The sequence below is a fragment of the Diaphorina citri genome, unplaced genomic scaffold (assembly GCF_000475195.1).
Source record: "Diaphorina citri unplaced genomic scaffold, Diaci psyllid genome assembly version 1.1 scaffold398, whole genome shotgun sequence".
Taxonomy (NCBI): domain Eukaryota; kingdom Metazoa; phylum Arthropoda; class Insecta; order Hemiptera; family Psyllidae; genus Diaphorina; species Diaphorina citri.
In genome coordinates, this window is record NW_007377833.1 from 108845 (window position 1) to 134208 (window position 25364).

At 36.5% G+C, this 25364-nt stretch overlaps 3 protein-coding genes and 1 long non-coding RNA gene across 8 annotated transcripts in view; 2 read left to right on the forward strand and 2 right to left on the reverse strand.

The window, feature by feature from the left end:
* Positions 1-729: 729 nt before the first annotated feature.
* On the forward strand, positions 730-4604 carry LOC103508423 (sialin-like). Of its 5 annotated transcripts, XM_026823036.1 has the most exons (5): positions 730-1020; positions 1143-1190; positions 2008-2068; positions 3162-3418; positions 4278-4604. In XM_026823036.1, the coding sequence occupies exons 3-5, from the start codon at positions 2056-2058 to the stop codon at positions 4587-4589; spliced, it is 582 nt and encodes a 193-aa protein (XP_026678837.1). In that variant the 5' UTR covers positions 730-1020; positions 1143-1190; positions 2008-2055; the 3' UTR covers positions 4590-4604. The 5 variants fall into 5 exon arrangements, with proteins under 5 accessions (XP_026678837.1, XP_026678838.1, XP_026678839.1 ...); XM_026823037.1 differs by lacking the exon at positions 1143-1190 and having other exon boundaries at positions 741-831; XM_026823038.1 differs by lacking the exons at positions 730-1020; positions 1143-1190 and adding an exon at positions 1800-1894.
* Positions 1359-1895, reverse strand: LOC113467078. Its single transcript, XR_003391281.1, has 2 exons — positions 1792-1895; positions 1359-1579 (listed from the first exon to the last, which is right to left on the reverse strand). It is a non-coding gene; the product is annotated as an uncharacterized LOC113467078 (long non-coding RNA).
* Positions 4605-15963: 11359 nt separating the features above from the next.
* On the reverse strand, positions 15964-22777 carry LOC103508425 (vesicle-fusing ATPase 2-like). The gene is made up of 9 exons (XM_026823032.1): positions 22640-22777; positions 21729-21928; positions 20425-20534; positions 18767-18881; positions 18351-18461; positions 17853-18041; positions 17364-17531; positions 17081-17251; positions 15964-16074 (listed from the first exon to the last, which is right to left on the reverse strand). The coding sequence occupies exons 1-9, from the start codon at positions 22731-22733 to the stop codon at positions 15964-15966; spliced, it is 1269 nt and encodes a 422-aa protein (XP_026678833.1). The 5' UTR covers positions 22734-22777.
* Positions 22778-22936: 159 nt separating this feature from the next.
* Positions 22937-25364, forward strand: part of LOC103508426 (microfibrillar-associated protein 1) — a 13812-nt gene continuing 11384 nt past the window's right edge. The window contains exons 1-2 of the mRNA XM_008472970.2: positions 22937-23128; positions 23875-24042. Coding sequence (XP_008471192.2) covers positions 22937-23128; positions 23875-24042 — 360 coding nt within the window. The remainder of the gene's footprint in view (positions 23129-23874; positions 24043-25364) is intronic.

Here is a 25364-nt window from a genome sequence, read left to right on the forward strand (position 1 = left end):
CTGAAAGAGAGCTAATTATTTGACAAAATGCGAAGATAGACTGAATACAGAACAAGCTGGGCCCGTCTGTTGTTCTTGGTACCTACAGATACCCACATGCCAAAAAATGGATTATGCAATCTGATTGTAAGCCAGGAGATAAAAAGTCAAGTGTGTCACCTTGCAATGAAATTCACTTATACAGTAGGTATATAAATTTTTTGTAATCCTAGTTAGGCACGAAAATCAACTAAGGGATTAAAATTTTACTGTGGTTATTACCGTGTGCCGTTTATTATGGTCTAGGTGTGCAATAAGAAAGGATTTTGCGAAAATCTAAACCGATCCTGAGATATGATCAATATTTTTGATCGCTAAAATCTCAATAAGAAATACACAGAGTGCAGAGACTGCGGGAGAGAAATGTTCCACTCTCGACCAACATTTTACCGCTTTTTGGCGGTTTTCGGTGTAATTTAACAATATCTCGGGAACGGTATAAGCTAGAGACATGAAATTTGGTATGTAGTTCACAAATGTGACAAGGATGCAACACAAAACGTTTGGTTAAAATAGGTGCTGTGGTTGGCGGTATTTTGACCGCTGGCGGGCATTAAATTTATTACCCATGTTGGAATTCAAAGCCGCGTCCTCCCGCTTACCAGGCGAGCACCTCTTTCGCCAACAGACCCATCGCTTTATCTCGTTCGACATGATAGTTTCTACGTTACGTCTGTCCCTCCTGATAAAACGCGCGTTTGTGTGTCTCTCGCATCTCACATGTGTTTTGATATCTCATTTATGCTTTTATATCTGAGTTGATTGCGTGCTGGTCTCATTTTCATATTTCGTGTAATTATTTCAACATCGGGGAGTCTATTTGTTTTGGGCTGACCGATGGGATTGTATTGTTTCGTTTTCCGTCGCCTGTTCTTGTCTCGCGCGGCTTGTTAACGATATATTCGCTTTCTCGGTGTTTTTAGTTCATTAAATCATTATGCAACAACTAGAGAAATGTTACAGAATTTCTTATTGTTTTAAATAGAGGGCCCGTCTCTCCGGGAATTTTTTAGCCCGTAGAAAAATTGTTGTTTTATCACACGTCCGTTGGCAGGTGATTTCTGATTACATCCAAACCATCATGAAGTTTTTTCCTCTTTTAAATAGAACTCATTGTTCATTCCCCGGTGTTCTCGGATACAATGACTTTTGTACGATATTTCAATTTGTAAATAAAGTAGTTTCCAAAGTTTCCGATTTGTAAATAGTTGAATAATTAGACTCATTTGATTTCACCTCTAATTAATGCCCACGTGATTCTTTAAGAAAAATTGAGCAAATTTTCTCAAACTTAGGTCTTTGTTTTGTGATTGTGTGTCTTTAAATAGAACTCATTGTTCATTCCCCGGTGTTCTCGGATACAATGACTTTTGTACGATATTTCAATTTGTAAATAAAGTAGTTTCCGATTTGTAAATAGTTGAATAATTAGACTCATTTGAATTCACCTCTAATTAATGCCCACGTGATTCTTTAAGAAAAATTGAGCAAATTTTCTCAAACTTAGGTCTTTGTTTTGTGATTGTGTGTCTTAATATACCTACCATAATCTAGGGAGCGCGCAGCGCGACCGTATTTCTTATTATTTCTACAAGTTCGGCCATGCCTTTTCTACAAGTTTGGCCATGCTGCGCGCGACCGTATTTCTTATTATTTTTACAAGTTCGGCCATGCCTTTTCTACAAGTTTGGCCATGCCTCGGGATGAACTAGCGGGATTCCGGAGCGAAGCGACGGAATTCAGCTAGTATACCATAATCCCATTTTTATAAACATTAAGAAATACCTATATCAATTATTAAATAAATAAAATTTCAAGTACCTATTGTGTATCTTATCTAATCTACCAATATTAGGTAATTAGTATGTATTGTAATAATAATATCTCCTATCAGAGTTGTTTTTATTTTTATTGTTTGTAAATAATTTCATAACCTTATTTATTTTTTTAATATTATTTATTTTTTAGAGAGTCTACATCTACCTACTACTTTAGGCAGGATTATAAGAAGCAATCATGGCCTGGACAGGTAAGATTTTCCTCCTGTACATATATCCTACTCCTAGGTATATCGTACATAAGCCTGGTGACAGCTTAAGTCAAACAAGCTGGGCCCGTCCCCCCGGGAATTTTTTAGCCCGTAGTTTATTTGAAGCAATCATGGCCTGGACAGGTAAGATTTTCCTCCTGTACATATATCCTACTCCTAGGTATATCGTACATAAGCCTGGTGACAGCTCAAGTCAAACAAGCTGGGCATGTCCCTCCGGGAATTTTTTAGCCCGTAGTTTATTCGATCGTGATTAAAGAAAATCAGTACCTATGTACCTACCTAATTTGTTTATCTAATATTCAGTTTATTATCATTTTTGATTTTACTTTCACGTAATGATTTAAAATCAAGACTAGAGCCCGTTCTCCCTTTATTCCCAATATAATGTTTAAGTCACCCATCAATTTATTATTGGCCTTTCTCGGCGTAGCTTAACATAGGTGACCCTAAATCCGGTCTTAAATGATCGACTGAAGTGTTATCTAAAACTTTCTCGTTTTTCCTAATTTGTTTAATATTCAGTTTATTATCATTCTTGATTTGATTTTTTGATTTTACTTTCATGTAATGATTTAAAATAAAGACTAGAGCCCGTTCTCCCTTTATTCCCAATATAATGTTTAAGTCACCCATCAATTATTGGCCTTTCTCGGCGTAGCTTAACAAAGGTGACCCTAAATCCGGTCTTAAATGATCGACTGAAGTGTTATCTAAAACTTTCTCGCTTTTCTATGGTTTTTTGGACAAAATTTGCACCAACCTTTAATTTGATATATAGGTCGACCAGGTTTGGATAAGTCCTTCTATGGGGACAGACAGAAAGACAGACAGACGACACCGAAGCGAATACAATAGCCCGTACCTTATACCTTTTTAGCACGTCCTTCCTTTATAAACATTTCGGAGCCCTGTGGAGGCCCTACTTCTAAGTAAGTTATACAGTTTATTGAACGAAGTCAGCCCCAAGCAATAACCCTAAGTTAAGGGTGACGAAAAACGCCGACCCCGTCTGAACACGGAAAAAAGCGTGAGAAGAAGAGGAACTAAGCTGACAATGTATTGTTTTCAGTGCGGCGCGGCTACTGGTACATCTGTTTCTTCGGGTTCGCCTGCAATTACATGATTCGGGTCAACTTGAACATCGCCATCACAGCCATGGTACACAGCCGCCCCGTCAACAAAGATAGCTCTGTAAGCGAGTGTCTGGCGACATCTGGTGGAGGAGTGGGGAATGAATTGGCGGCTATGCGGCTTGTGTCGAGTTTGGAAAATGAAGTGGAGGCTCTGCGCCTCGTCAGGAGTCCCGTGCAGAACGGGACGAGAGAAGTGAGTTTTTTACTTTCCTTATCCTTTAATCTCCCCATACCCTATCAGTAGTAGGTCTTGAAGCGTAGATTTTTGAATATGAGTACTACCAACTCATCAATTTATTCACAAATTTACTCATTCAAAAAAAATTAATCAGAAGATGTTTTACTCATCAATTTACTCACAAATTTACTCATTAAAAAAAATCAAATCAGAAGATGTTTTACTCATCAATTTACTCACAAATTTCTCATTCAAAAAATTCAAATCAGAAGATGTTTTACTCATCAATTTACTCACAAATTTGCTCATTCAAAAAATTCAAATCAGAAGATGTTTTACTCATCAATTTACTCACAAATTTGCTCATTCAAAAAATTCAAATTTGATTTTTTTTCCGCAACTTGTACAATCTGAGATAGTTTTTCCTCCTCCTCCTCCTCCTCCTCCTCCTCCTCCTCTTCTTCTTTTGCATGCCCAACTAAGAAACAAAGGGCCATATCTCCATACTATGAGCACTAAGAGAATACATATAGCACCATTTGCTCGTTGAAATGCGTATGATTCATCCAAATTAGGCAATGCGGACAATACCGTTTGATAGTTAGGCACTCATCGTTTAGTGAAAATTACAAACTCGTATATCCGGCCCGAAGGACCAAAAACATTGTAACTCTTATTAGCAGGGGTGCAATAATCCTAACATACTGGACTCCGCACACAGGGATTTCGTCAGAAAAGATCCCCATTTCAATGTAATATAATGTAACCGTTATAGGCATGTATGTAGAAAATATTTTGATTATCCTGCAAAACAGGACTGAAAAGTCCCTCGCAGTCCCCTATTTCCATCTCCTCACGTGGAGTTTTGTTTCAGCAAGATGGCGACTCCGGCTCCCTGTTCCACTGGGACTCCAACGTACAGAACCTGGTTCTCGGCTCTTTCTTCTGGTTGCACTGGTCCACGCAAATCCCGGGCGGTGTTCTAGCGCGATCCCTCGGCACTAAGGTCGTTTTTGGCGTGAGCAACCTGGCCATGTTTCTCATTTCGTTTGCTCTTCCTGCGGCTGCGTACTGGGACTACAAGGCCATGGCAGGGTTAAGGATTGTGCAGGGCGTTATAGGGGTAAGTGGTTGTTCTTGGTACCTACAGATACCCACATGCCAAAAAATGGATTATGCAATCTGATTGTAAGCCAGGAGATAAAAAGTCAAGTGTGTCACCTTGCAATGAAATTCACTTATACAGTAGGTATATAAATTTTTTGTAATCCTAGTTAGGCACGAAAATCAACTGTGGGATTAAAATTTTACTGTGGTTATTACCGTGTGCCGTTTAGTGTTAAGCCTCCGTAATGTAACAGATAAACATTTAGGGTTTTTATCTCAAGTAGTTCCCTACCTATTACCTACCCATCTGGTAGACCTATCAACGAAAAAAAGAGGTCATTATTGGAGTGACATATGAGCTATTAAAAGTCACTTATAACTGCTCTTAAATGATAAGATAGGAGTAGCCTTCAGCATACCCTAAAATTAATTGATACGAACCTGATGACGCTATAATTGAAATATCGTGTAAGATGACGCGTTCAAATTTGGGTGTAAAAGTGTGTATTGTATAGGCATTAGGTAGGTAATTACCCTGACATCATGGCGTCATCGTCAGTGGAAGTAAGTACTTAAGGGTTTGTTAGTTCATAGATAATGAAATAGGTAGTCTAGGTACCTGTACCGATGATTTTAAGTACCTTAGGTACCTATGCAAAAAATAAATAGATAATAATAAAAAGAAAGTAAAAAAACTATCGAAATTTTATTACCTTTAGTACCTAGTAAATAGATAGGCACTTGTTTGTTTATCTTAGGTACGGAAATTTTTGCTCTTTTTATGGTAGAAGTAAGTAGGTACCTACTTAAGTCTATTTTTTACGTATGGTTGGGCCTTGAGACCATTGCCCTAAATCACCAAAGTATGGAAAAGTACCTGTCTTACAAGTGTAATAGCCAATGGAAAAGCAGAATTTTGAATTTGGACGAATCATATCGAAATATGGAATTGTAAATACTTTTCCATACTTTGGTGATTTAGGGCACATGTAGTACCTATAGATTTGGCAACTCTGTACTTGGAGACAGTTTTTTTTAATCAGACAACGTAATAGAATATAGAAAATGAAAACAATACATCAAATGAAATAGCTCATCCCTCTTCTGTTGTCTTTTTCCATCTCTTTTCTCTCTCTACCTCTCCCCATCCATTCTTCTCTCTTTTCCTCCCTCCCTTCCATTCATCTAGATCCTGTCTCCCCTCCCTATCCATTTTCCTCTGCCACTCTTTCATCCATTTCTCTCTATGCAGTGGTCTCTCCCTCTCTCTTCACTGGTTGTCCTTCTCTTCCTTCATTCTTTCTCTATCCTCCTTCTTCCCCTATCTCCTTCCTACCTTCCTTTCTCTCTTTATCTCTCTCTCCACTGCAAAGTGAGGGGTTCCTCTGCAGTCTCTCTTTCTCTCTCCCTCTCCAGTGGTAGATATTTCCCTTTCTCCCTCCAAGCTCTCTCTTCCTCCAATATACCCCTCCCTCTGCAGTTGTCTTTCTCTCCATTTAATTCCAATTCCAACATGTGTGTGCTCAATTGACCAAAAACTAACAAGCTACACATATAGTACATACATACATACATTACTATTACTACATAGCTAGGGTAGGTACATACATATGTACATAGGTAGGTAATTTATTTACTTTTCCACGGGAAGAAATAAAAAATCATCCCATAAATAAAATGAACCAGTCAACCGTTGCTGCAATGGTTCTGTCCTTCCTATAGGAGAGGAGGGGAGAGGGGGCCGAGCTCATCTCAACCCGGTACATAACCACACCCTGAACCATTATTTTACTGAACCTCTAGTTTACAACTTTACATACTACGAGAGTATTACAACCTTACATTCTACACGAGAAATAGCTCCATGGATGAGGAAACCTATAGGTAAATAGGTACCTAGGCCTTAATTTTATTCTACTCACATTTTCGATTCGTTGACTGTGGGAATGACACTATCCACTCCTAGCAGACAGTATAAATAAGGTAATTTCTAACTGTTGGGATTGATGGGAAAGACTGATCGATCACGACCTTGAATGATTTAAAATGCACTAATTACCCGATGTGATTGATTTAATTAGTAATGAAATCAATGACTCAGTTTATAAATAATGAGTTACTGAGCCTAAACATCAGTAGTGTGGTCTCCATTGAACCTTGGGAAACACTGTTCACTTTCTTTCTACGATTTTTCGCACCTCCGCTTAAAAGGACTTTAAACTCACTTGGTGGACCCGACCCTAAGTGATTTTTATTTCTGGTTATTCAACCTGGATTCTCAGATCGGTATACATGCATACTGTATTTATAGCTTCCCCCTCTAATAATCTCACGACACGTCCCTGGGTAGGTTTCTAAAGGTATCCATGTGTTTGTACTTTATTTACTTACTCATGAGTTACCCAGTATTTTAGTGCTGACACACAAATTGAACAATAGATAAAAAGTCTACTGACTATTTCAGTACGTCTTTATTTAATGACTTTATGACATAGATAACAGTAGCGTTATTAGTTTTGTTCACTGTTTTATTACCTACAGCCTACAGATAGTTTTTACTTTCTTCCTCCTCCTCTTCTTCTTTTTATTCTTCTTTTGCATGCCCAACTAAGAAACAAAGGGCCATATCTCCATACTATGAGCACTAAGAGAATACATATAGCACAATTTGCTCCTTGAAATGCGTATGACTCATCCAAATTAGACAATGCGGACAATACCGTTTGATAGTTAGGTACTCATCGTTTAGTGAAAATTACAAACTCGTATATCCGGCCCGAAGGACCAAAAACATTGTAACTCTTATTAGCAGGGGTGAAATAATCCTAACATACTGGACTCCACACACAGGAATTTCGTCAGAAAAGATCCCCATTTCAATGTAATGTAATGTAACCGTTATAGGCATGTAGAAAATATTTTCATTATCCTGCAAAAACAGGACTGAAAAGTCCCTCGCAGTCCCCTATTTCCCTCTCCTCACGTGGAGTTTTGTTTCAGCAAGATGGCGACTCCGGCTCCCTGTTCCACTGGGACTCCAACGTACAGAACCTGGTTCTCGGCTCTTTCTTCTGGTTGCACTGGTCCACGCAAATCCCGGGCGGTGTTCTAGCGCGATCCCTCGGCACTAAGGTCGTTTTTGGCGTGAGCAACCTGGCCATGTTTCTCATTTCGTTTGCTCTTCCTGCGGCTGCGTACTGGGACTACAAGGCCATGGCAGGGTTAAGGATTGTGCAGGGCGTTATAGGGGTAAGTGGTTGTTCTTGGTACCTACAGATACCCACATGCCAAAAAATGGATTATGCAATCTGATTGTAAGCCAGGAGATAAAAAGTCAAGTGTGTCACCTTGCAATGAAATTCACTTATACAGTAGGTATATAAATTTTTTGTAATCCTAGTTAGGCACGAAAATCAACTAAGGGATTAAAATTTTACTGTGGTTATTACCGTGTGCCGTTTAGTGTTAAGCCTCCGTAATGTAACAGATAAACATTTAGGGTTTTTATCTCAAGTAGTTCCCTACCTATTACCTACCCATCTGGTAGACCTATCAACGAAAAAAAGAGGTCATTATTGGAGTGACATATGAGCTATTAAAAGTCACTTATAACTGCTCTTAAATGATAAGATAGGAGTAGCCTTCAGCATACCCTAAAATTAATTGATACGAACCTGATGACGCTATAATTGAAATATCGTGTAAGATGACGCGTTCAAATTTGGGTGTAAAAGTGTGTATTGTATAGGCATTAGGTAGGTAATTACCCTGACATCATGGCGTCATCGTCAGTGGAAGTAAGTACTTAAGGGTTTGTTAGTTCATAGATAATGAAATAGGTAGTCTACGTACCTGTAACGATGATTTTAAGTACCTTAGGTACCTATGCAAAAAATAAATAGATAATAATAAAAAGAAAGGAACCTACGGATACTTGAGCCCCAGAAATACTCCAGGTGGCAGGCAGTGCTATTATCAAGGTTCCATTTGTTTCTCCCATCTGTCACAATCCACGTTGATGTATGTCAAAGGCTTTGGAAAGGCTCTAAAATGGATTTTGGCCAAATTGCATGCTATGGATAAGGAGAATCCTATTTCGCCTCTTATAATTTAATTTTTCTCGAATTTATTTGTTTAACAACTAGGTATTCTGATAAAATATTTATACTCAAAGAGTATTGGTGAACTTTTATTGTGCTTTTTAAAGTGACAATCAGTATTTGAGTTTAGAATTCGGGCAGAATTTAAACTTTTCTACGGACATTAATTCATGTCAATTTATCGTCACAAAACATTATCCATTCTATATCAATTTGCCAGAAATAGTATCAGTAACTTTTCTATTTTCAAAGCTCAAATCGATATGATGTACTTGTTCATTCCATTTTTAGCAACAAGTAGGTTTAGTATTTATAGTTTGTAGGTTTTCTTTATAATTATGAATTTATCATGTCTTCAATAGTTTGAAAGGAGGGGGGAGAGAGAAAAAGAGAGAGAGAGAGAGAGAGAGAGAGAGAGGTCGTAATTCGAGCAGCATGTATACTTCGATCCCTAAAACAAAACTTCATTTTAACCAAATGTTTTCTACAAGAATCGAGAATAAACAATTGAGACATGTTTAACTTGTATTAAGACATTGTTCAATAACTTTGTTTAGTATATTTATTCAGAAGTTTACATAAACTTTTATATTTTATATATATATATTTTTTTTTAATTTAGTAATACAATAATAATTTATGTTAAAAGCAAATATTTGAAATTTTAACCAACAAAAAATACGACATAAGAAATAAACGTTTAACATCATTATTAAATTGGTGTCTTTTAATTTCTTACGCTTTTTTTAATAACTAAAAATTATGCCTAGAGAAGAATTTTGAAAATCTATTTCAACTTTTGAAGAACTTTGAAAGTCTTTCGAAGTCCCAATGAAACCTTTGAGAGAAGTCAATGGAATTTAGTCTAGTTGAAGGAGAAAATGTATTTTGGGCACATTGTTATAGTTGCCTCTGGAAACTTGGAAAGAAGAAATGACTACTGTATTCCTACCCTTAGGCCGGGCACTCGCGTCAGGGTTATGCCTCTCAGGCATAAATGACATCCAAAACCTGACATGAGTGGCCAGCCTTGGGTTAGAAAACTTGTTTGGGCTAACTATAAATTAGAATACCATGAAGATGTTTTAAAAGTATTTAAATAATCCATTATTTAAAATAAATCAATAAATAATAACTATTGTGTACAAAGAGTTCGAAACCTATGAAATATAGCCAGACTATAGTTAATGTACAAGTGCAACAAGAGATCACTTTTAGTGAAATTAAGTAAAACCATGTAATTATAAAGAATAATGTGCCTTGAAAAGCTAAGGTCAACATTCAATAACGAAGAAAAAAGTGTTATAATTAAAATGTAAAATAAGTGACACTACTTCTGAAGTTCACAACATAAAAATCTACATAGAATTTTCGACCTATAAAAGGCCTATGTGAGTCTTATATAAGCCAATAAGAGCCTTATGTGCTGTGTAACATAATTATGCTACTCTCAAACAAAATTTAATGATAGTAATTAATTTAATGATAGGACATACTGAGAGGGATAAAAATCTGAAAGTAGTCCTTTGTTATTTCGATTGATAGCTCCATAATTTGATAAATTGATAGTATCAATAGAAGTAATAAAAAATTAAGATATACCCTCAAAGGGCTCTACGGCAAGACAAAAAAGTGCACAGTAAAAATTTTCAAACTAAAAAGACTTTTTTCTTTTTCAAAAATTGCATCTACAATGAAAAGAACATCTACAATGTGGAACGTATCTACATACTCGTTGATGTATTTGCTAGGAATAACAATTAACAATAAACTGGAAATTGTTGTCTAAAAATGCCGACCCCACTTGAGTGGGAAAAGGTAGAAGTCAATAAGAGCCTTATGTGCTGTGTAACATAATTATGCTACTCTCAAACAAAATTTAATGATAGTAATTAATTTAATGATAGGACTTACTGAGAGGGATAAAAATCTGAAAGTAGTGCTTTGTTATTTCGATTGATAGCTCCATAATTTGATAAATTGATAGTATCAATAGAAGTAATAAAAAAATTAAGATATACCCTCAAAGGGCTCTACGGCAAGACAAAAAAGTGCACAGTAAAAATTTTCAAACTAAAAAGACTTTTTCTTTTTCAAAAATTGCATCTACAATGTGGAACGTATCTACATAGTCGTTGATGTATTTGCTAGGAATAACAATGAACAATAAACTGGAAATTGTTGTCTAAAAATGCCGACCCCACTTGAGTGGGAAAAGGTAAAGAGGAAGAAGAAGAAAAAACAATTAACAATAAAGTTAGTAGATAATATATCACACTATGATAAAATTATTTAGATATTTATAACAGTTAAAAAAAAAAAAAAAATTACTTGGGAAATAAAAGGAAGAATCTTATGTACAGAATGTTTTGGTTTTAGAATAAAATTAAAATAACTCTCCAAAGAAAAATAAAAACCGATAAGTTAGTTAAGTATAAGTAACGATTTTACCGCATACTTATAACAAGAAATGTTTTTGACAACTGAAGTCGACACAATATTTAACAAACAAACCCACGGGTATCGGCAGAGGAGAAGGAATATATTCAGCAGGCGCTTGGCAATACGGTGTCCGCTAAAAAGGTAGGTTGGTAACGATGTGATTTAGACTGCGCCGTCGCGGTTCCATGATAAACACATGTCTCAATCTTTCGATTCGCCAGTGGTGATAATACGTTGAACGCACCAGTCCCGAACGGATCACTGAAGTTATGCAAAATGCAACGTATTTGTATCCGGATGAGTGACTGACCATAGGGGTTTCCCCAGCTCACCCAGGCTGGGTAAGATTAATGTGAGGAGGCTCATAGCTCGTAGCTGAATGGAGGGTAATATTAAACAATGGAGCAGTTGCAAATGGGTAAAAATTATAAATAAACGGTCGATTCCTTTGTAAAAAGTTGAGAAAAATCCAAATCCGAGGTCAAAACTCCGGAAAAATAACTGTAAAAGGTCGAAAATTCAATTTTCATTTTCCGTTCTAATGAAAGAGTTCAAAGATGTGTGACGTCAGACTTTACGCAGTTGTTTTTTTCGTCCACTAGGTAGCGTTAGTATGCAAGCACGCTTACGGAGGAGCAGAAAGAAATGCGCAGAAACGTATGCGCACAAACACATTAATGTGTTGCCTGCGAGGCAGCTTTGCTCGGAACATTTGATGTGACGTCATCGTGTACGGGAGCGTATGCCGTGACGTCAAAGTTCACGATTTACCGGTATTTTTTAAATCGATTTATCCCGGGATCTAGAAATCGTAGAAGAAAAAGAAAAATTCCTTTGGTCCTCATTTTTCCTGCTCTATGACTTTAAAACATCACCCTAGTAAGCGCAACTGATCTATTTGGATGGAATCTGGCAAAGAAGATCAACAACTCAAGAACTTTGTTCGTTAGTTTTTCGCCCCATTCGAACTTGTCCCTTGGTGTTCTCTTTCTTAGTGAAATTCATTAAGTATAAGTAACGATTTTACCGCATACTTATAACAAGAAATGTTTTTGACAACTGAAGTCGACACAATATTTAACAAACAACTACCTACTTATATTTTTAGCTAGGAACCACAGTCATATTTTCCCTATTTAAACATTTATTTAAAGAGAGGATTTCATATATTACACAATTCCAGTATTGAAAACAATCGCAGTTGAATAAAATCAATTACGAAATTTTCATCTCAACAAAATCTTTCAAAACTTGCCAAAGTATGATTGTGGTTCCGGGCAGACCTTATTAGTTACAGTACAGGATAAAATATCTTTCTAGATTATAAATTATAATCTACATAAATAAGGAAATAAATTAAATAGAAGCTATAAAATAAATACATTTGGAATTAAAATTGAAATACCCGACAAAGCTCTGTTAGTAGCTGAGAGAACTGTTAGCAAACGCACACAATATGTTTGGCTTGGCTTTCCTGCAGAATGTTTATTTATCCATCTTTTCTTGAGTGATTCATTCTATTCTACATTAGTCACTAGTGACCAGAGTTCACTAGTTGTTGATTATTTAGAATTTCACAATAATAAAATCCGATATTTATTTCATGACAAACTGATTGTGATTACAAAGATAGCACACTGATGACACACTATTGATTGATTTTGGTTAAACTGTTGTTCTAGGGAGGGATGTTGAGATTTGATGAAGTTTCCAAGAAACTTTCAAAAAATGTCACAATTATCGCTACTCATTTTCGATAATGTTCTTTGTGTTATGCTAAAGTTTGTAAAGAATGTTTATTTATCCATCTTTTCTTGAGTGATTCATTCTATTCTACATTAGTCACTAGTGACCAGAGTTCACTAGTTGTTGATTATCTAGAATTTCACAATAATAAAATCCGATATTTATTTCATGACAAACTGATTGTGATTATAAAGATAGCACACTGATGACACAATTGATTTTGGTTAAACTGTTGTTCTAGGGATGTTGAGAGTTGAGATTTGATGAAGTTTCCAAGTAGAAACTTTCAAAAAATGTCACAATTATCGCTACTCATTTTCGATAATGTTCTTTGTGTTATGCTAAAGTTTGAAGAACAGCAAGTTTACTTGGATGTGCACTCTCAATATACGGAAAATTGAGAAGTTGTACAGACTATTTTATTCATGACAAGTAGCAGAGTCACAAGACTACTAACTTCAACAGACTATATCTCACTCACCTAGTTAAAAAAAAAAAAAGTAAAAACTAGAAATGCGTTCTCATTATCATCATTATGATATTCCTTGGACAAACAAATTTTGTACCAACAGATACCTATTAGAGATCAATTTATTATTATTTAATTAATATTGCTAGTTATTAAATAAAATATACAAGGTGAAAAAACACCCTGTGCATATTGTTGTGTACAGGGTTAAGTAATATTATTATATTCAGTGAAAGTTATATAATATTATTAAATAATAAAAAGGGGAAATTTTGCCACAATTCATAGTTATTATAAACATCTTCCAACCGTTCTGTTATGGAACTCTAGAATGGTTAGTAAGGGAAATCACATTATTATATAAAAAAAAATTAGTATGTATTTATTTTCTGGGTGGAGCTAATAAAGAGGGTTTAATGAGCTACCAACAGTCAATAATAAGCTGAATAATAAAAAAAAATAGACTTCGTTCTACGAAGAAAAACGAAAATAATACGGGAATGTACGAATGTCCCTGCCTTGTAAGCGCCAGGTAGCGGGTTCGATTTCCGCGAGGGGCGAACTTTATTCTAAACACATTAGGTTCGTTCTCGGAACGGGTACATTTCTCCTATCTTGTATTCCTTCTCTCTTCGATTTCGGGACGATAAGATCTCCTTTGTTCTAGTTTCCTCTATGAAATCTCTTCGTTTGTATTTATCTATTTTTAATCCCATTGTGGTCCTATATCCCATACTACTCTCTATCGCCTATCACTTACCTCAAGACGACCAGGTCTGAGCAAGGCTTCATCAATCATGTCCCGTCTGTTAGTCATTCCAATGACCAGAATATTGTTCAATCGCTCCACGCCATCCATTTTAGACAGCAACTGATTGACCACGGTATCATGAACTCCAGTATTACCTCCTGCTGTACCTCGAGCCTTACAGATAGCGTCGATTTCGTCAAATATGATGATGTGAAGGCCACTGTTGGGACCCGCCTGTGAATTAATAGAGCCAAAGGAAACACTGTTAAAGAATATATATTAAAAGCTGGAAGTTTATCGCCTTATGTATATTTACCTAAAGGGTTTGACGTCAATAGGTTTAAAAACGTGAATTAATCGTTCTATCTTTACTCCCAAGAAATGGTTGCCCATAAAACAAAATGTTGATAATTTCCTTTGAAAATAGTACTTACATGTAGAAAGAAAATGACCTTTGCAGATTGTCAAGTTAGTAACCTGATATATCCTACAACCTAATATATCCTTTAAATATGTATTTTGTGTAAAAGCTTTTCAAATTGGAAATACACGATTTTTTTCTTCTTCAATAATCTTATGTCATAATTTAGCACCAGCTGGCTTTGATGGGAGCTGTTCAATACAAGAGGAATTTATCGATTAGTTTTGGATCTCATTTGACCTTCGGAGGTCTCAGAGTCCCTCATTCTGATTGGGTTGCTCTGAGCCACTAGTAAGGTAACTACTGATTTGACATTACTGCTAATATCTGAACATTCGGCCGTTTATTAGATCTACTAAATTGTAATCTTCTATTTCCAGGTGTTTTGCAAGGTGTCAGTGGTATGCTCGGTGTTATTCCTGGTTTCATTTCACCTCTAGTGGTTGCCTATTTCACTCACAATAATGTAAGTACTGCCCCAACGGCTTTGTTATCAACCAAGAATCTAAAACCTCATCTTTAGTCACACTATTCGAAATAAGCGACGGACCAATTCAATTCTTAAGAGATTCAATTTTCAGTTATACTTACTTCAGGAATGAGCTATTCATCTTGTATGTTAAACTGTTCAATACAAGAGGAATTTATCGATTAGTTTTGGATCTCATTTGACCTTCGGAGGTCTCAGAGTCCCTCATTCTGATTCGGTTGCTCTGAGCCACTAGTAAGGTAATTACTGATTTGATTACTGCTAATATCCGAACATTAGATCGTTTATTAGATCTACTAAATTGTAATCTTCTATTTCCAGGTGTTTTGCAAGGTGTCAGTGGTATGCTCGGTGTTATTCCTGGTTTCATTTCACCTCTAGTGGTTGCCTATTTCACTCACAATAATGTAAGTACTGTCCCAACGGCTTTGTTATCAACTAAGAATCTAAAACCTCATCTTTAGTCAAACTATTCGAAATAAGCGACGGACCAATTCAATTCTTAAGAGATAAAAGAGATTCAATTTTCAGTTATATTTACTTCAGGAATGAGCTATTCATCTTGTGGCAAAGCCCGAAGTTTGGGTTGGGTTTGTGTTCTTTGGATCACTCAAAAGCTTCTCGATATGATTCTGAATGTGATTTTGTTTCCAGGAAACCATGGAGCAGTGGCGTAACGTATTCATCGTGTCCGCCATTGTCATTAGCTTCCCCGGCTTTAAGTTTGGGTTGGGTTTGTGTTCTTTGGATCACTCAAAAGCTTCTCGATATGATTCTGAATGTGATTTTGTTTCCAGGAAACCATGGAACAGTGGCGTAACGTATTCATCGTGTCCGCCATTGTCATAAGCTTCCCCGGCTTCCTCTATTTGTTCTTGGGAACGGCTAAAATCCAAGCCTGGAACGATTCGGCAGCTAATCCCGTACAAAAAGGCACGGGAACGCACAAAAAGACATTCGTCGCGACTATTGAAAACGAGAAGGAAAAGACGACCAGGTTCTGAACCTTGGGGGGGCAAGTTTTCATCCCTGTGTTACTCCAGTATGTATTCGACAGCCTGGGAGGAACCTACGGATACTTGAGCCCCAGAAATACTCCAGGTGGCAGGCAGTGCTATTATCAAGGTTCCATTTGTTTCTCCCATCTGTCACAATCCACGTTGATGTATGTCAAAAGCTTTGGAAAGGTTCTAAAATGGATTTTGGCCAAATTGAATGCTATGGATAAGGATTAAGGAGAATCCTATTTCGCCTCTTATAATTTAATTTTTCTCGAATTTATTTGTATTCTGATAAAATATTTATACTCAAAGAGTATTGGTGAACTTTTATTGTGCTTTTTAAAGTGACAATCAGTTTGGAGTTTAGAATTCGGGCAGAATTTAAACTTTTCTACGGACATTAACTCATGTCAATTTATCGTCACAAAACATGCATTCTACATACATCAATTTGCCAGAAATAGTATCAGTAACTTTTCTATTTTCAAAGCTCAAATCGATATGATGTACTTGTTCATTCCATTTTTAGCAACAAGTAGGTTTAGTATTTATATGTAGATTTTTGTAGTTTGTAGGTTTTCTTTATAATTATGAATTTATCATGTCTTCAATAGTTTGAAAGGAGGGGGGAGAGAGAAAAAAAGGAAATCAACTTCCAGAATGATGGTGCATAGGAACTCAGATGTGTTTTTTGGATTGAAGAAGAAAGGCTTGACATCAATGTCCTGATGTAAAGAGAGCTCCGCCCATTTTCTTTGAAGTAGTGAGAAACCAATAAACCCTCTTTTGACATCAGGACTGTAGGCGAGGGTAAATATGTAATGCCTCCCTGGACCCGTTGTGACTTCAATGTGTCTGTAGAGAAGGGAGAATAAGCAGTTTAGTAACTTGAATTATTTAACAAGTAATCTCATCTTACAGGTTATAGGTAAATTATTATCACAATTTTTTTCCTTCAAATATATTGAAATGCCTGATTTTTTCATCATTCCAAACCATTACTTACTAGAAATAAGTGCCCCCTCAGAAATTAAAACCTCTAGATTCTCAATTAAGTAAGTCTGAAACAAAATTGAGAAAATCCACAATAATCCAACTATTGGAGTTAAGTTACCAAATCACAAAGTAACTGAATAAATAAAATAGATACAGTATTAGTCACTGGTGATTTTATGAGGGCTGCTAGTTTTCCTCTACATTCACTAGGGTTGGAATAGAGCACATACTTGGTGTCTTCAACAAAGTCATCTTTGTTGGCTGCTGCAAAGTTAGAGAGTGACAGCTCATCGGTTGGAACTTTGTCCACTTTCATCTTCATGATCTGAAATTGAAAAATAGATACATTACCCATTTATTCCAATTTCTTAAAATGGGAAGTACACTAGAATACTGTCAACAAACCATTTTGTCCTAGATTCCCCATAAAATAGGACAGCGATCTTACCTTCCAGTAGTACAGACACAAGGCCTGAAGATTCCGTGTCCTTGGATTGCTGAATGAATATCCTGCCTGCTTCCAAACATTCCTGCACCGGAGTGCCCCAGTTCAAAATGCCACGCGATAGGAAATGCTCGAGAGATTCATCACTTGAACCAAATGCCTGGAAGTCGAATTATAGTTCGGGTTAGTTTTCTTGTGAGGCCGATTCAAAGAACTAGGCTCAATAGGTTTAAAAACGTGAATTAATCGTTCTATCTTTACTCCCAAGAAATGGTTGCCCATAAAACAAAATGTTGATAATTTCCTTTAAAAATAGTAAATGTAGAAAGAAAATGACCTTTGCAGGTTGTCAAGTTAGTAACCTGATATATCCTTTAAATATATATTTTGTGTAAAAGCTTTTCAAATTGGAAATACACGATTTTTTTTCTTTTTCAATAATCTCATGTCATAATTTAGCACCAGCTGGCTTTATACTTACCGGTTTAATATCGGTTTCCAGGGCGTGCAAGAAGTCGGCTCGTGTTATGCACAACTTTTCCAAAGCTTGAGGATCCACCTCTACCTTATTGGTTGCCTTGATCAGACGATTCATAGCGCATGACTGAGCCGCCCTCACCAAACCCTCCAGCTCTGCACCACTGAAGTTCTTGGTCAAAGCTGCCAATTCCTGGAAGTTAGAGGATAAACTGTGAAAATTCCTGGAATTTAGATAATAAAATGGAAAAAAATTGGAATTTATGGGATAAAATGTGAAAATTCCCGGAAATTATTGGTTGAAATTTGAAAAAAAAAATCAGAATTTATAGAATAAAATGTGAAAATTCCTTAAATTTATAGGATAAATTTTAAAAATTCCCGGAATTTGTACAATGAAAATTCACAATTCCTGTGATTTATAGAACAGAATGGGAAAATTTCTTCAGGGAAATTTCGTAGAATGAAAAGGGGATATAAAATGGGAATTCATTTAATTTACCTTCAAGTTAACATCGTCAGCTAGCTTCTTATAGGATCTCATTTTCGCCGTATGAATCTGCAGGATTTGAACTCTCCCGTCTTCATTGGGAAGACTGATTTCCATTTGTAGCTGAGAAAACAAAATGTATTATGTTAGTGCCAACCTAGTTAGCGTGGAGGATAATGCACCTGCCTTGTAAGCGCCAGGTAGCGGGTTCGATTTCCGCGAGGGGCGAACTTTATTCTAAACACATTAGGTTCGTTCTCGGAACGGGTGCATTTCTCCTATCTTGTATTCATTCTCTCTTCGATTTCGGGACGATAAGATCTCCTTTGTTCTAGTTTCCTCTATGAAATCTCTTCGTTTGTATTTATCTATTTTTAATCCCATTGTGGTCCTATATCCCATACTACTCTCTATCGCCTATCACTTACCTCAAGACGACCAGGTCTGAGCAAGGCTTCATCAATCATGTCCCGTCTGTTAGTCATTCCAATGACCAGAATATTGTTCAATCGCTCCACGCCATCCATTTTAGACAGCAACTGATTGACAAAAAAATTAGTATGTATTTATTTTCTGGGTGGAGCTAATAAAGAGGATTTAATGAGCTACCAACAGTCAATAATAAGCTGAATAAAAAAAATAGACTTCGTTCTACGAAGAAAAACGAAAATAATACGGGAATGTACGAAAGTATAGAAGGCAACTAAAATATTATCTGAATTGACAAAACTAACAACTTGTTCTTCCTGTTGTAACTGACAGATTTGGCAAATCTGAAATACTGATCCTCTCTACAAAGTTTTACAAGTATTCGGGAGAACAAATCACCACTTGATAAAATTTCAACATCCTATTCCGATTTTCAAATATTCAGAAAATCGGAACACGGTCTTTCTTCGGCGTAGGACGGAAAAACTTCTCTTCAATAGAAGAAGTAGAAAACCATCGATAACTTAACTACCGATAGTGACGTCTATTTCCTCCACCTTTAGCGATATCTACCGGTACCGATCTTTCCATTCCACCCTCCAATGACCAACTCACCTGATTTATACAGGATGTCCCACTCACATCAAGATTATACCGGGTGATTCACTTAGTGAAGAATAGACGTGCCCATATCCAAACAGCCTTCGTCTTCTAGTTTGGTGAGGAATTTCATGACTCGGTAGTTCTCTTCAATTTGGCGTGCCATATCGATCAGGCCTAGCAGTTTCCTGATGCCCACGAATACTCTGCAACACCGAGGGAAATTAGCTGTCATAATTCATAAAAGAGCTAATCATGTTGCATGTCTCTGTGAGAGAACAACGTTAGTGACAGTCTGGTATACTATCTGGCTTTATTCTAGGACAATATTTAAAGTCTATCTTATAATAAAGTTTATGGTAAGTACCGGGTTGGGTTAGGCAAGGTTTGTAAACTAACCTTGCTTTTAAGTTACCACTCCTATGCTAAACTGTATGTAGAAATAATATCCTGTCTCAACCAGTCCGAACCTAACCCAACCCGGTACATAACCACAACCTATCTTTATTTTCTGATGTTCTTGTGCTGATCCAGCAATTATGTACATATGAGAATCAGGCAAGTAGGTAGAGTCTCTTTTCTCGCTCATCTCTTGAGAGACATACTAGAGTCTCTCATGAACGTGACAATTCCTGGTCTTCTAATGAGAATTTCTATAACTCGGTTGAAATTGAACCTACGCCCTCCTATTTATGCTTTTCTTGACATTTGAACCAGCTCTTTCTGCTAACTAGACCAGCACCTTACTTAACCACTTACTCACTTTTCAAGTCTGAAAACACCTCAGTATACGATAGCAGGATTTGGATATTTCCACTGCTACTTCATTTGCAACATTAAGGATTAAGGTCAACCTTACATATTCTTGAGAGTTCATGGACACTCTTTGCTACGTTAAAAGCCCAAGAAAAGGTCAACCTTAATCACTATGTTATGTGCTGTCTTTATTCTGCTAAATTACTTGTCTTCATCTTGGTGTATTACCTGGCTTTATTCTTTATCTTGGTGTATTACCTGGCTTTATTCATTATCCTGGTGTATTACCTGGCTTTATTATTTGACCACGGTATCATGAACTCCAGTATTACCTCCTGCTGTACCTCGAGCCTTACAGATAGCGTCGATTTCGTCAAATATGATGATGTGGAGGCCACTGTTGGGACCCGCCTGTGAATTAATAGAGCCAAGGGAAACACTGTTAAAAAATATATATTAAAAGCTGGAAGTTCATCGCCTTATGTATATTTACCTAAAGGGTTTAACTTCACTGAACTACTAAGGATTTTAGTTACGAGGATTTTACCTTCCATTCGGTGACAACCTACTCGCCACCTCATATTAATCCCACTCAGTCTGAGTAGGGCCGGGAAAAGCTAGCAGGACGAGATTGTCCAAATGGTAACCCATCCGGATATCAACCACGCGCAACGTTACTCGGTGACAACCTACTCGCCACCTCATATTAATCCCACTCAGTCTGAGTAGGGCCGGGAAAAGCTAGCAGGACGAGATTGTCCAAATGGTGACCCATCCGGATATCAACCACGCGCAACGTTACTGAACTTCAGTGATTGGTATAGCGTGAGTAATTTATTTTTAGTTTAACTAAAAACATGCGAGATTAAGTGAGTATGCCTGAAAATCTATAAAAAAAAAAAAAAAAAAAAAAAAAAAAAAAAAAAAAAAAAAAAACAAACAAACAAACAAACAAATTAGTGATTAACAAAAAAAGATCTAGTATGTTACCGATAAAATTAGTGTGCTTATTTATTTATTTTAACAAATAGATGAGTTTCCCCATTGTACCTTATTTTATCATATTCTCCTTTGTCCACCAGACAAATCCATGAACCAGAAGTTCTCGAAGGCAGTGGTGATGAGGGTGATCAAAGTGACCAAGATTCAGATCGGGACCGATACACTGGTCGACATGTTGGAGGTTCCAGTGAGGAAGAAGATGAAGAGGAGGATCTCAGTGATGATGAAATCGAGAGGAGACGAGAAATGCTCAAGAAGAAAGCACTGGAGAAAAAACAACAGGAAGAAGAAGAGGTGAGAGGAAAAAAACATAATCAGATGATGAAAGCAAGAGACTGAGGAATTTATATATTGAAAAATAAGAGAAGAGATGAGGAAAAAAGGATGAGAGAGCTAGAGCTGAAGGAAGGAAGATGTAGGAATAGAAAGGCAATAGGTAGGGAGCATGAAGAGAGAGAGAGAGAGAAAAGTTCATTATACAAAATTGGACTAGAAAGTCTCTTATTGACTGAGCTTCAAACAAAGGAGTGTTACAGGAGCCAGTTTAATATAATAAGATTATTAAGGAGTATGCCTGAAAATCTATCACCACTTGTGGCTTACCCGTTTCTCTTCTTCCTCAGCATCAGCGAACAGTCGCCGCACATTAGCTTCGGACTCGCCCACATACTTGTCTAAAACTTGCGGTCCGTTCACGATTTTCGGCTCCCGGGCGTTCAACATTTGACCGATTTGTCTCGCCATGAGGGTTTTACCTGTACCTGGTGGTCCGTACAGAAGAATACCTTTCACGTGCTGACACCCTGGGGGATAGAAAATAATAACAAATTAGATTGTAATAAAGTCTATCTTATAATAAAGTTTATGGTAAGTACCGGGTTGGGTTAGGCAAGGTTTGTAAACTAACCTTGCTTTTAAGTTACCACTACCATGCTAAACTGTATGTAGAAATAATATCCTGTCTCAACCAGTCCGAACCTAACCCATCCCGGTACATAACCACAACCTATCTTTATTTTCTGGTGTTCTTGTGCTGATCCAGCAATTATGTACATGAGAATCAGGCAAGTAGGTATAGTCTCTTTTCTCGCTCATCTCTTGAGAGACATACTAGACTTACTAGAGTCTCTCATGAACGTGACAATTCCTGGTCTTCTAATGGGAATTTCTATAACTCGGTTGAAATTGAACCTACGCCCTCCTATTTATGCTTTTCTTGGCATTTGAACCAGCTCTTTCTGCTAACTAGACCAGCACCTTACTTAACCACTTACTCACTTTTCAAGTCTGAAAACACCTCAGGATACGATAGCAGAATTTGGATATTTCCACTGCTACTTCATTTGCAACATTAAGGTCAACCTTACATATTCTTGAGAGTTCATGGACACTCTTTGCTATGTTAAAAGCCCAGGAAAAGGTCAACCTTAATCACTATGTTAAGTAGGTTATGTGCTACTTATTCCATTAAGTCAACCTTAACCACTACATTATCAAGGTAGAGTGCTACTTACCCAGCTGTTCTACAACTTCAGGTGGGAATACTCGTGAGGCAAAGGCTCGTCGAAAGATGGCAGTGAATTCTTTGTCCAAACCTCCTATCCCCATCTTGTTAAAATCGAAACTGGGGCTGATGATTGACTGACGAGGCTGAACTCTGGAATGAAAATCAGGAGATCACTTGTTAAACTATGACCAAAGAATGATTCTCACGAGGCTGATTATACTCCATAATAGCTGGTAAGGTAAAACTTGATGTCCCAGATGGTAACTATCCCATAGTACATACATACAAGTATGTATCTCATCAGATGGACAAGAAGAGACACAGTACTTTCTATAATTTAGAATATTCAGATCGGGACCGATACACTGGTCGACATGTTGGAGGTTCCAGTGAGGAAGAAGATGAAGAGGAGGATCTCAGTGATGATGAAATTGAGAGGAGACGAGAAATGCTCAAGAAGAAAGCACTGGAGAAAAAACAACAGGAAGAAGAAGAGGTGAGAAGAAAAAAACATAATCAGATGATGAAAGCAAGAGATTGAGGAATTTATATATAGAAAAATAAGAGAAGAGATGAGGAAAAAAGGAAGAGAGAGCTAGAGCTGAAGGAAGGAAGATGTAGGAATAGAAAGGCAAGAGGTAGGGAGCATGAAGAGAGAGAGAGAGAGAAAGTTCATTATACAAAATTGGACTAGAAAGTCTCTTATTGACTGAGCTCCAAACAAAGGAGTGTTACAGGAGCCAGTTTAATATAATAAGATCATTACTGTTCACGAAATATGCGCTTGTAACAAGCCAATATCAAAAAATTTCGAAAGTTATATCCACTTTTTTTTACACCAATAATTTACGACATTTCCTCGAATTTGCAAAAATTTTGTCAAAAGAAAACGAATGTGCCATCAAATTCATTAATAATATACTTTAATTTTAATGGTATTAACGCCGCCCCTATTTAAATAGGAAAAGGCTAGGAAGAAGAAAACTTTAATGGTAGGCTGTATTAAATCCAATTTTTACTCGATTCTCAGGTCATAATTTACGACACCAGCCTGATTTCCTCGAATTTGCCATCAAAAATTTTGTCAAAAGAAAACGAATGTGCCATCAAATTCATTAATAATATACTTTAATTTTAAAGGTATTAACGCCGCCCCTATTTAAATAGGAAAAGGCTAGGAAGAAGAAAACTTTAATGGTAGGCTGTATGCTGTATTAAATCCAATTTTTACTCGATCCTCAGGTTTTAGAAAAAGAAGATGAGAAGGAACACTCGGCTGAAGAGAGTGAAGAAGAATCATCAGAGTATGAAGAATATACAGACTCTGAAGAAGAAACAGGACCTAGACTCAAGCCCGTGTTTGTGAAAAAGAAAGAACGCATCACCATTATTGAGAAAGAAAAAGAACAGGTAAAACTCTAACGTTCAAATTTTACCATTTTTTTAAAACACCAAAAATACCTAATGGGTCTCTGACCCAATAATACAAGTTACAAATGGGTCAACAGAGGACAAAAAAATGTCAATTTTGTTATTACAGGAAGAAGCAACATAATAAAATTATTTCCAACCAATTCTTTACTAATTAGTTCTATTGAAAACAAAACGTTAAGTTTTGTTTTCATGTAATTAATGTGTAACGTGTAATTAACAAGTAACATGTACCTAATTAACGATATTGCCCAATAAGTACCTTTATGTATTGATGATTTTTCGAAAGTTCATCAGACCAGACACCTTTTCAGCTATGGTGAAACAGACAAAAAAAAATCAACACATTCCTCCTTGAAGATTTTCGACTTTAGAGCTCGTTCCCACTTGTCGTTGGGAGGAAAAAATCGTGTCGTGTGTAGTGGAAACACTCTCATTCAAATTATATTGCTTACGGGTGGGAACGACCTCTTAAATGTAGAGTTCTTATAAGTAATTTCAGTTGGTGTTTTTTCAGAATTTGCTAAGGATTCAATCTGAACTTTTCTCAAGAGTGTCAAAAAGTCCATGAAAATTCCCTTCAGACTACAAGGAAGCAACCAGATTGTTGTAGACACAGTGATGTAATTTTGACAGAAATATCAAAATGAATAGGACAAAATCTTACCCCGACCATTTGGGATTTGCTTTCTTCGTATTTTCCTTTTCCGTTGCCCTGATAAGTGCTTGCAGTTTTTATCACTCAAGCACTAGCACTGGCGCAATGCAGTTCTACTGGAAAATCAATGGACAGCACAAAAGTGGAAGTTTCAAATTCTTTGTACTTGTCTTTACACATTTCTTTTATTTTTATTTTCAGCCGAAACAGTGCAAGAGCTAGATAGCAACCTACAAGCCGCCATAGAAGTCATGAAAAATACAGACTGTCCCGTCACAGCGGTAGTCTCAGGATGTGAACTATTTCTACGATTCATAACTCTTGCTAAACTTGACACTAGTGTAAGTTTGTATGATTTTTACTCAAATTACTTGTTCAAGAGTTGGCTGAGGGGTTGAAATTAATGCTCAAGGAAACTTGTAGCCTGAAATAATCAGAAAAGATACAAATCATGTTAAGTGATAATGTACTTTGTTTTTTGTTATATTTTTTATTTTCATTGTATATTCTTTTTACATTTTTATCCTATAATTTCTGTCTTATTACTTTGTAAATATGTACTACTTGAACAAAAAATAAATAAATTTAATCTTTGATTTCTTAAAAAAAAAAAAAAAAAAAAAAAAAAAAAAAAAAAAAAATA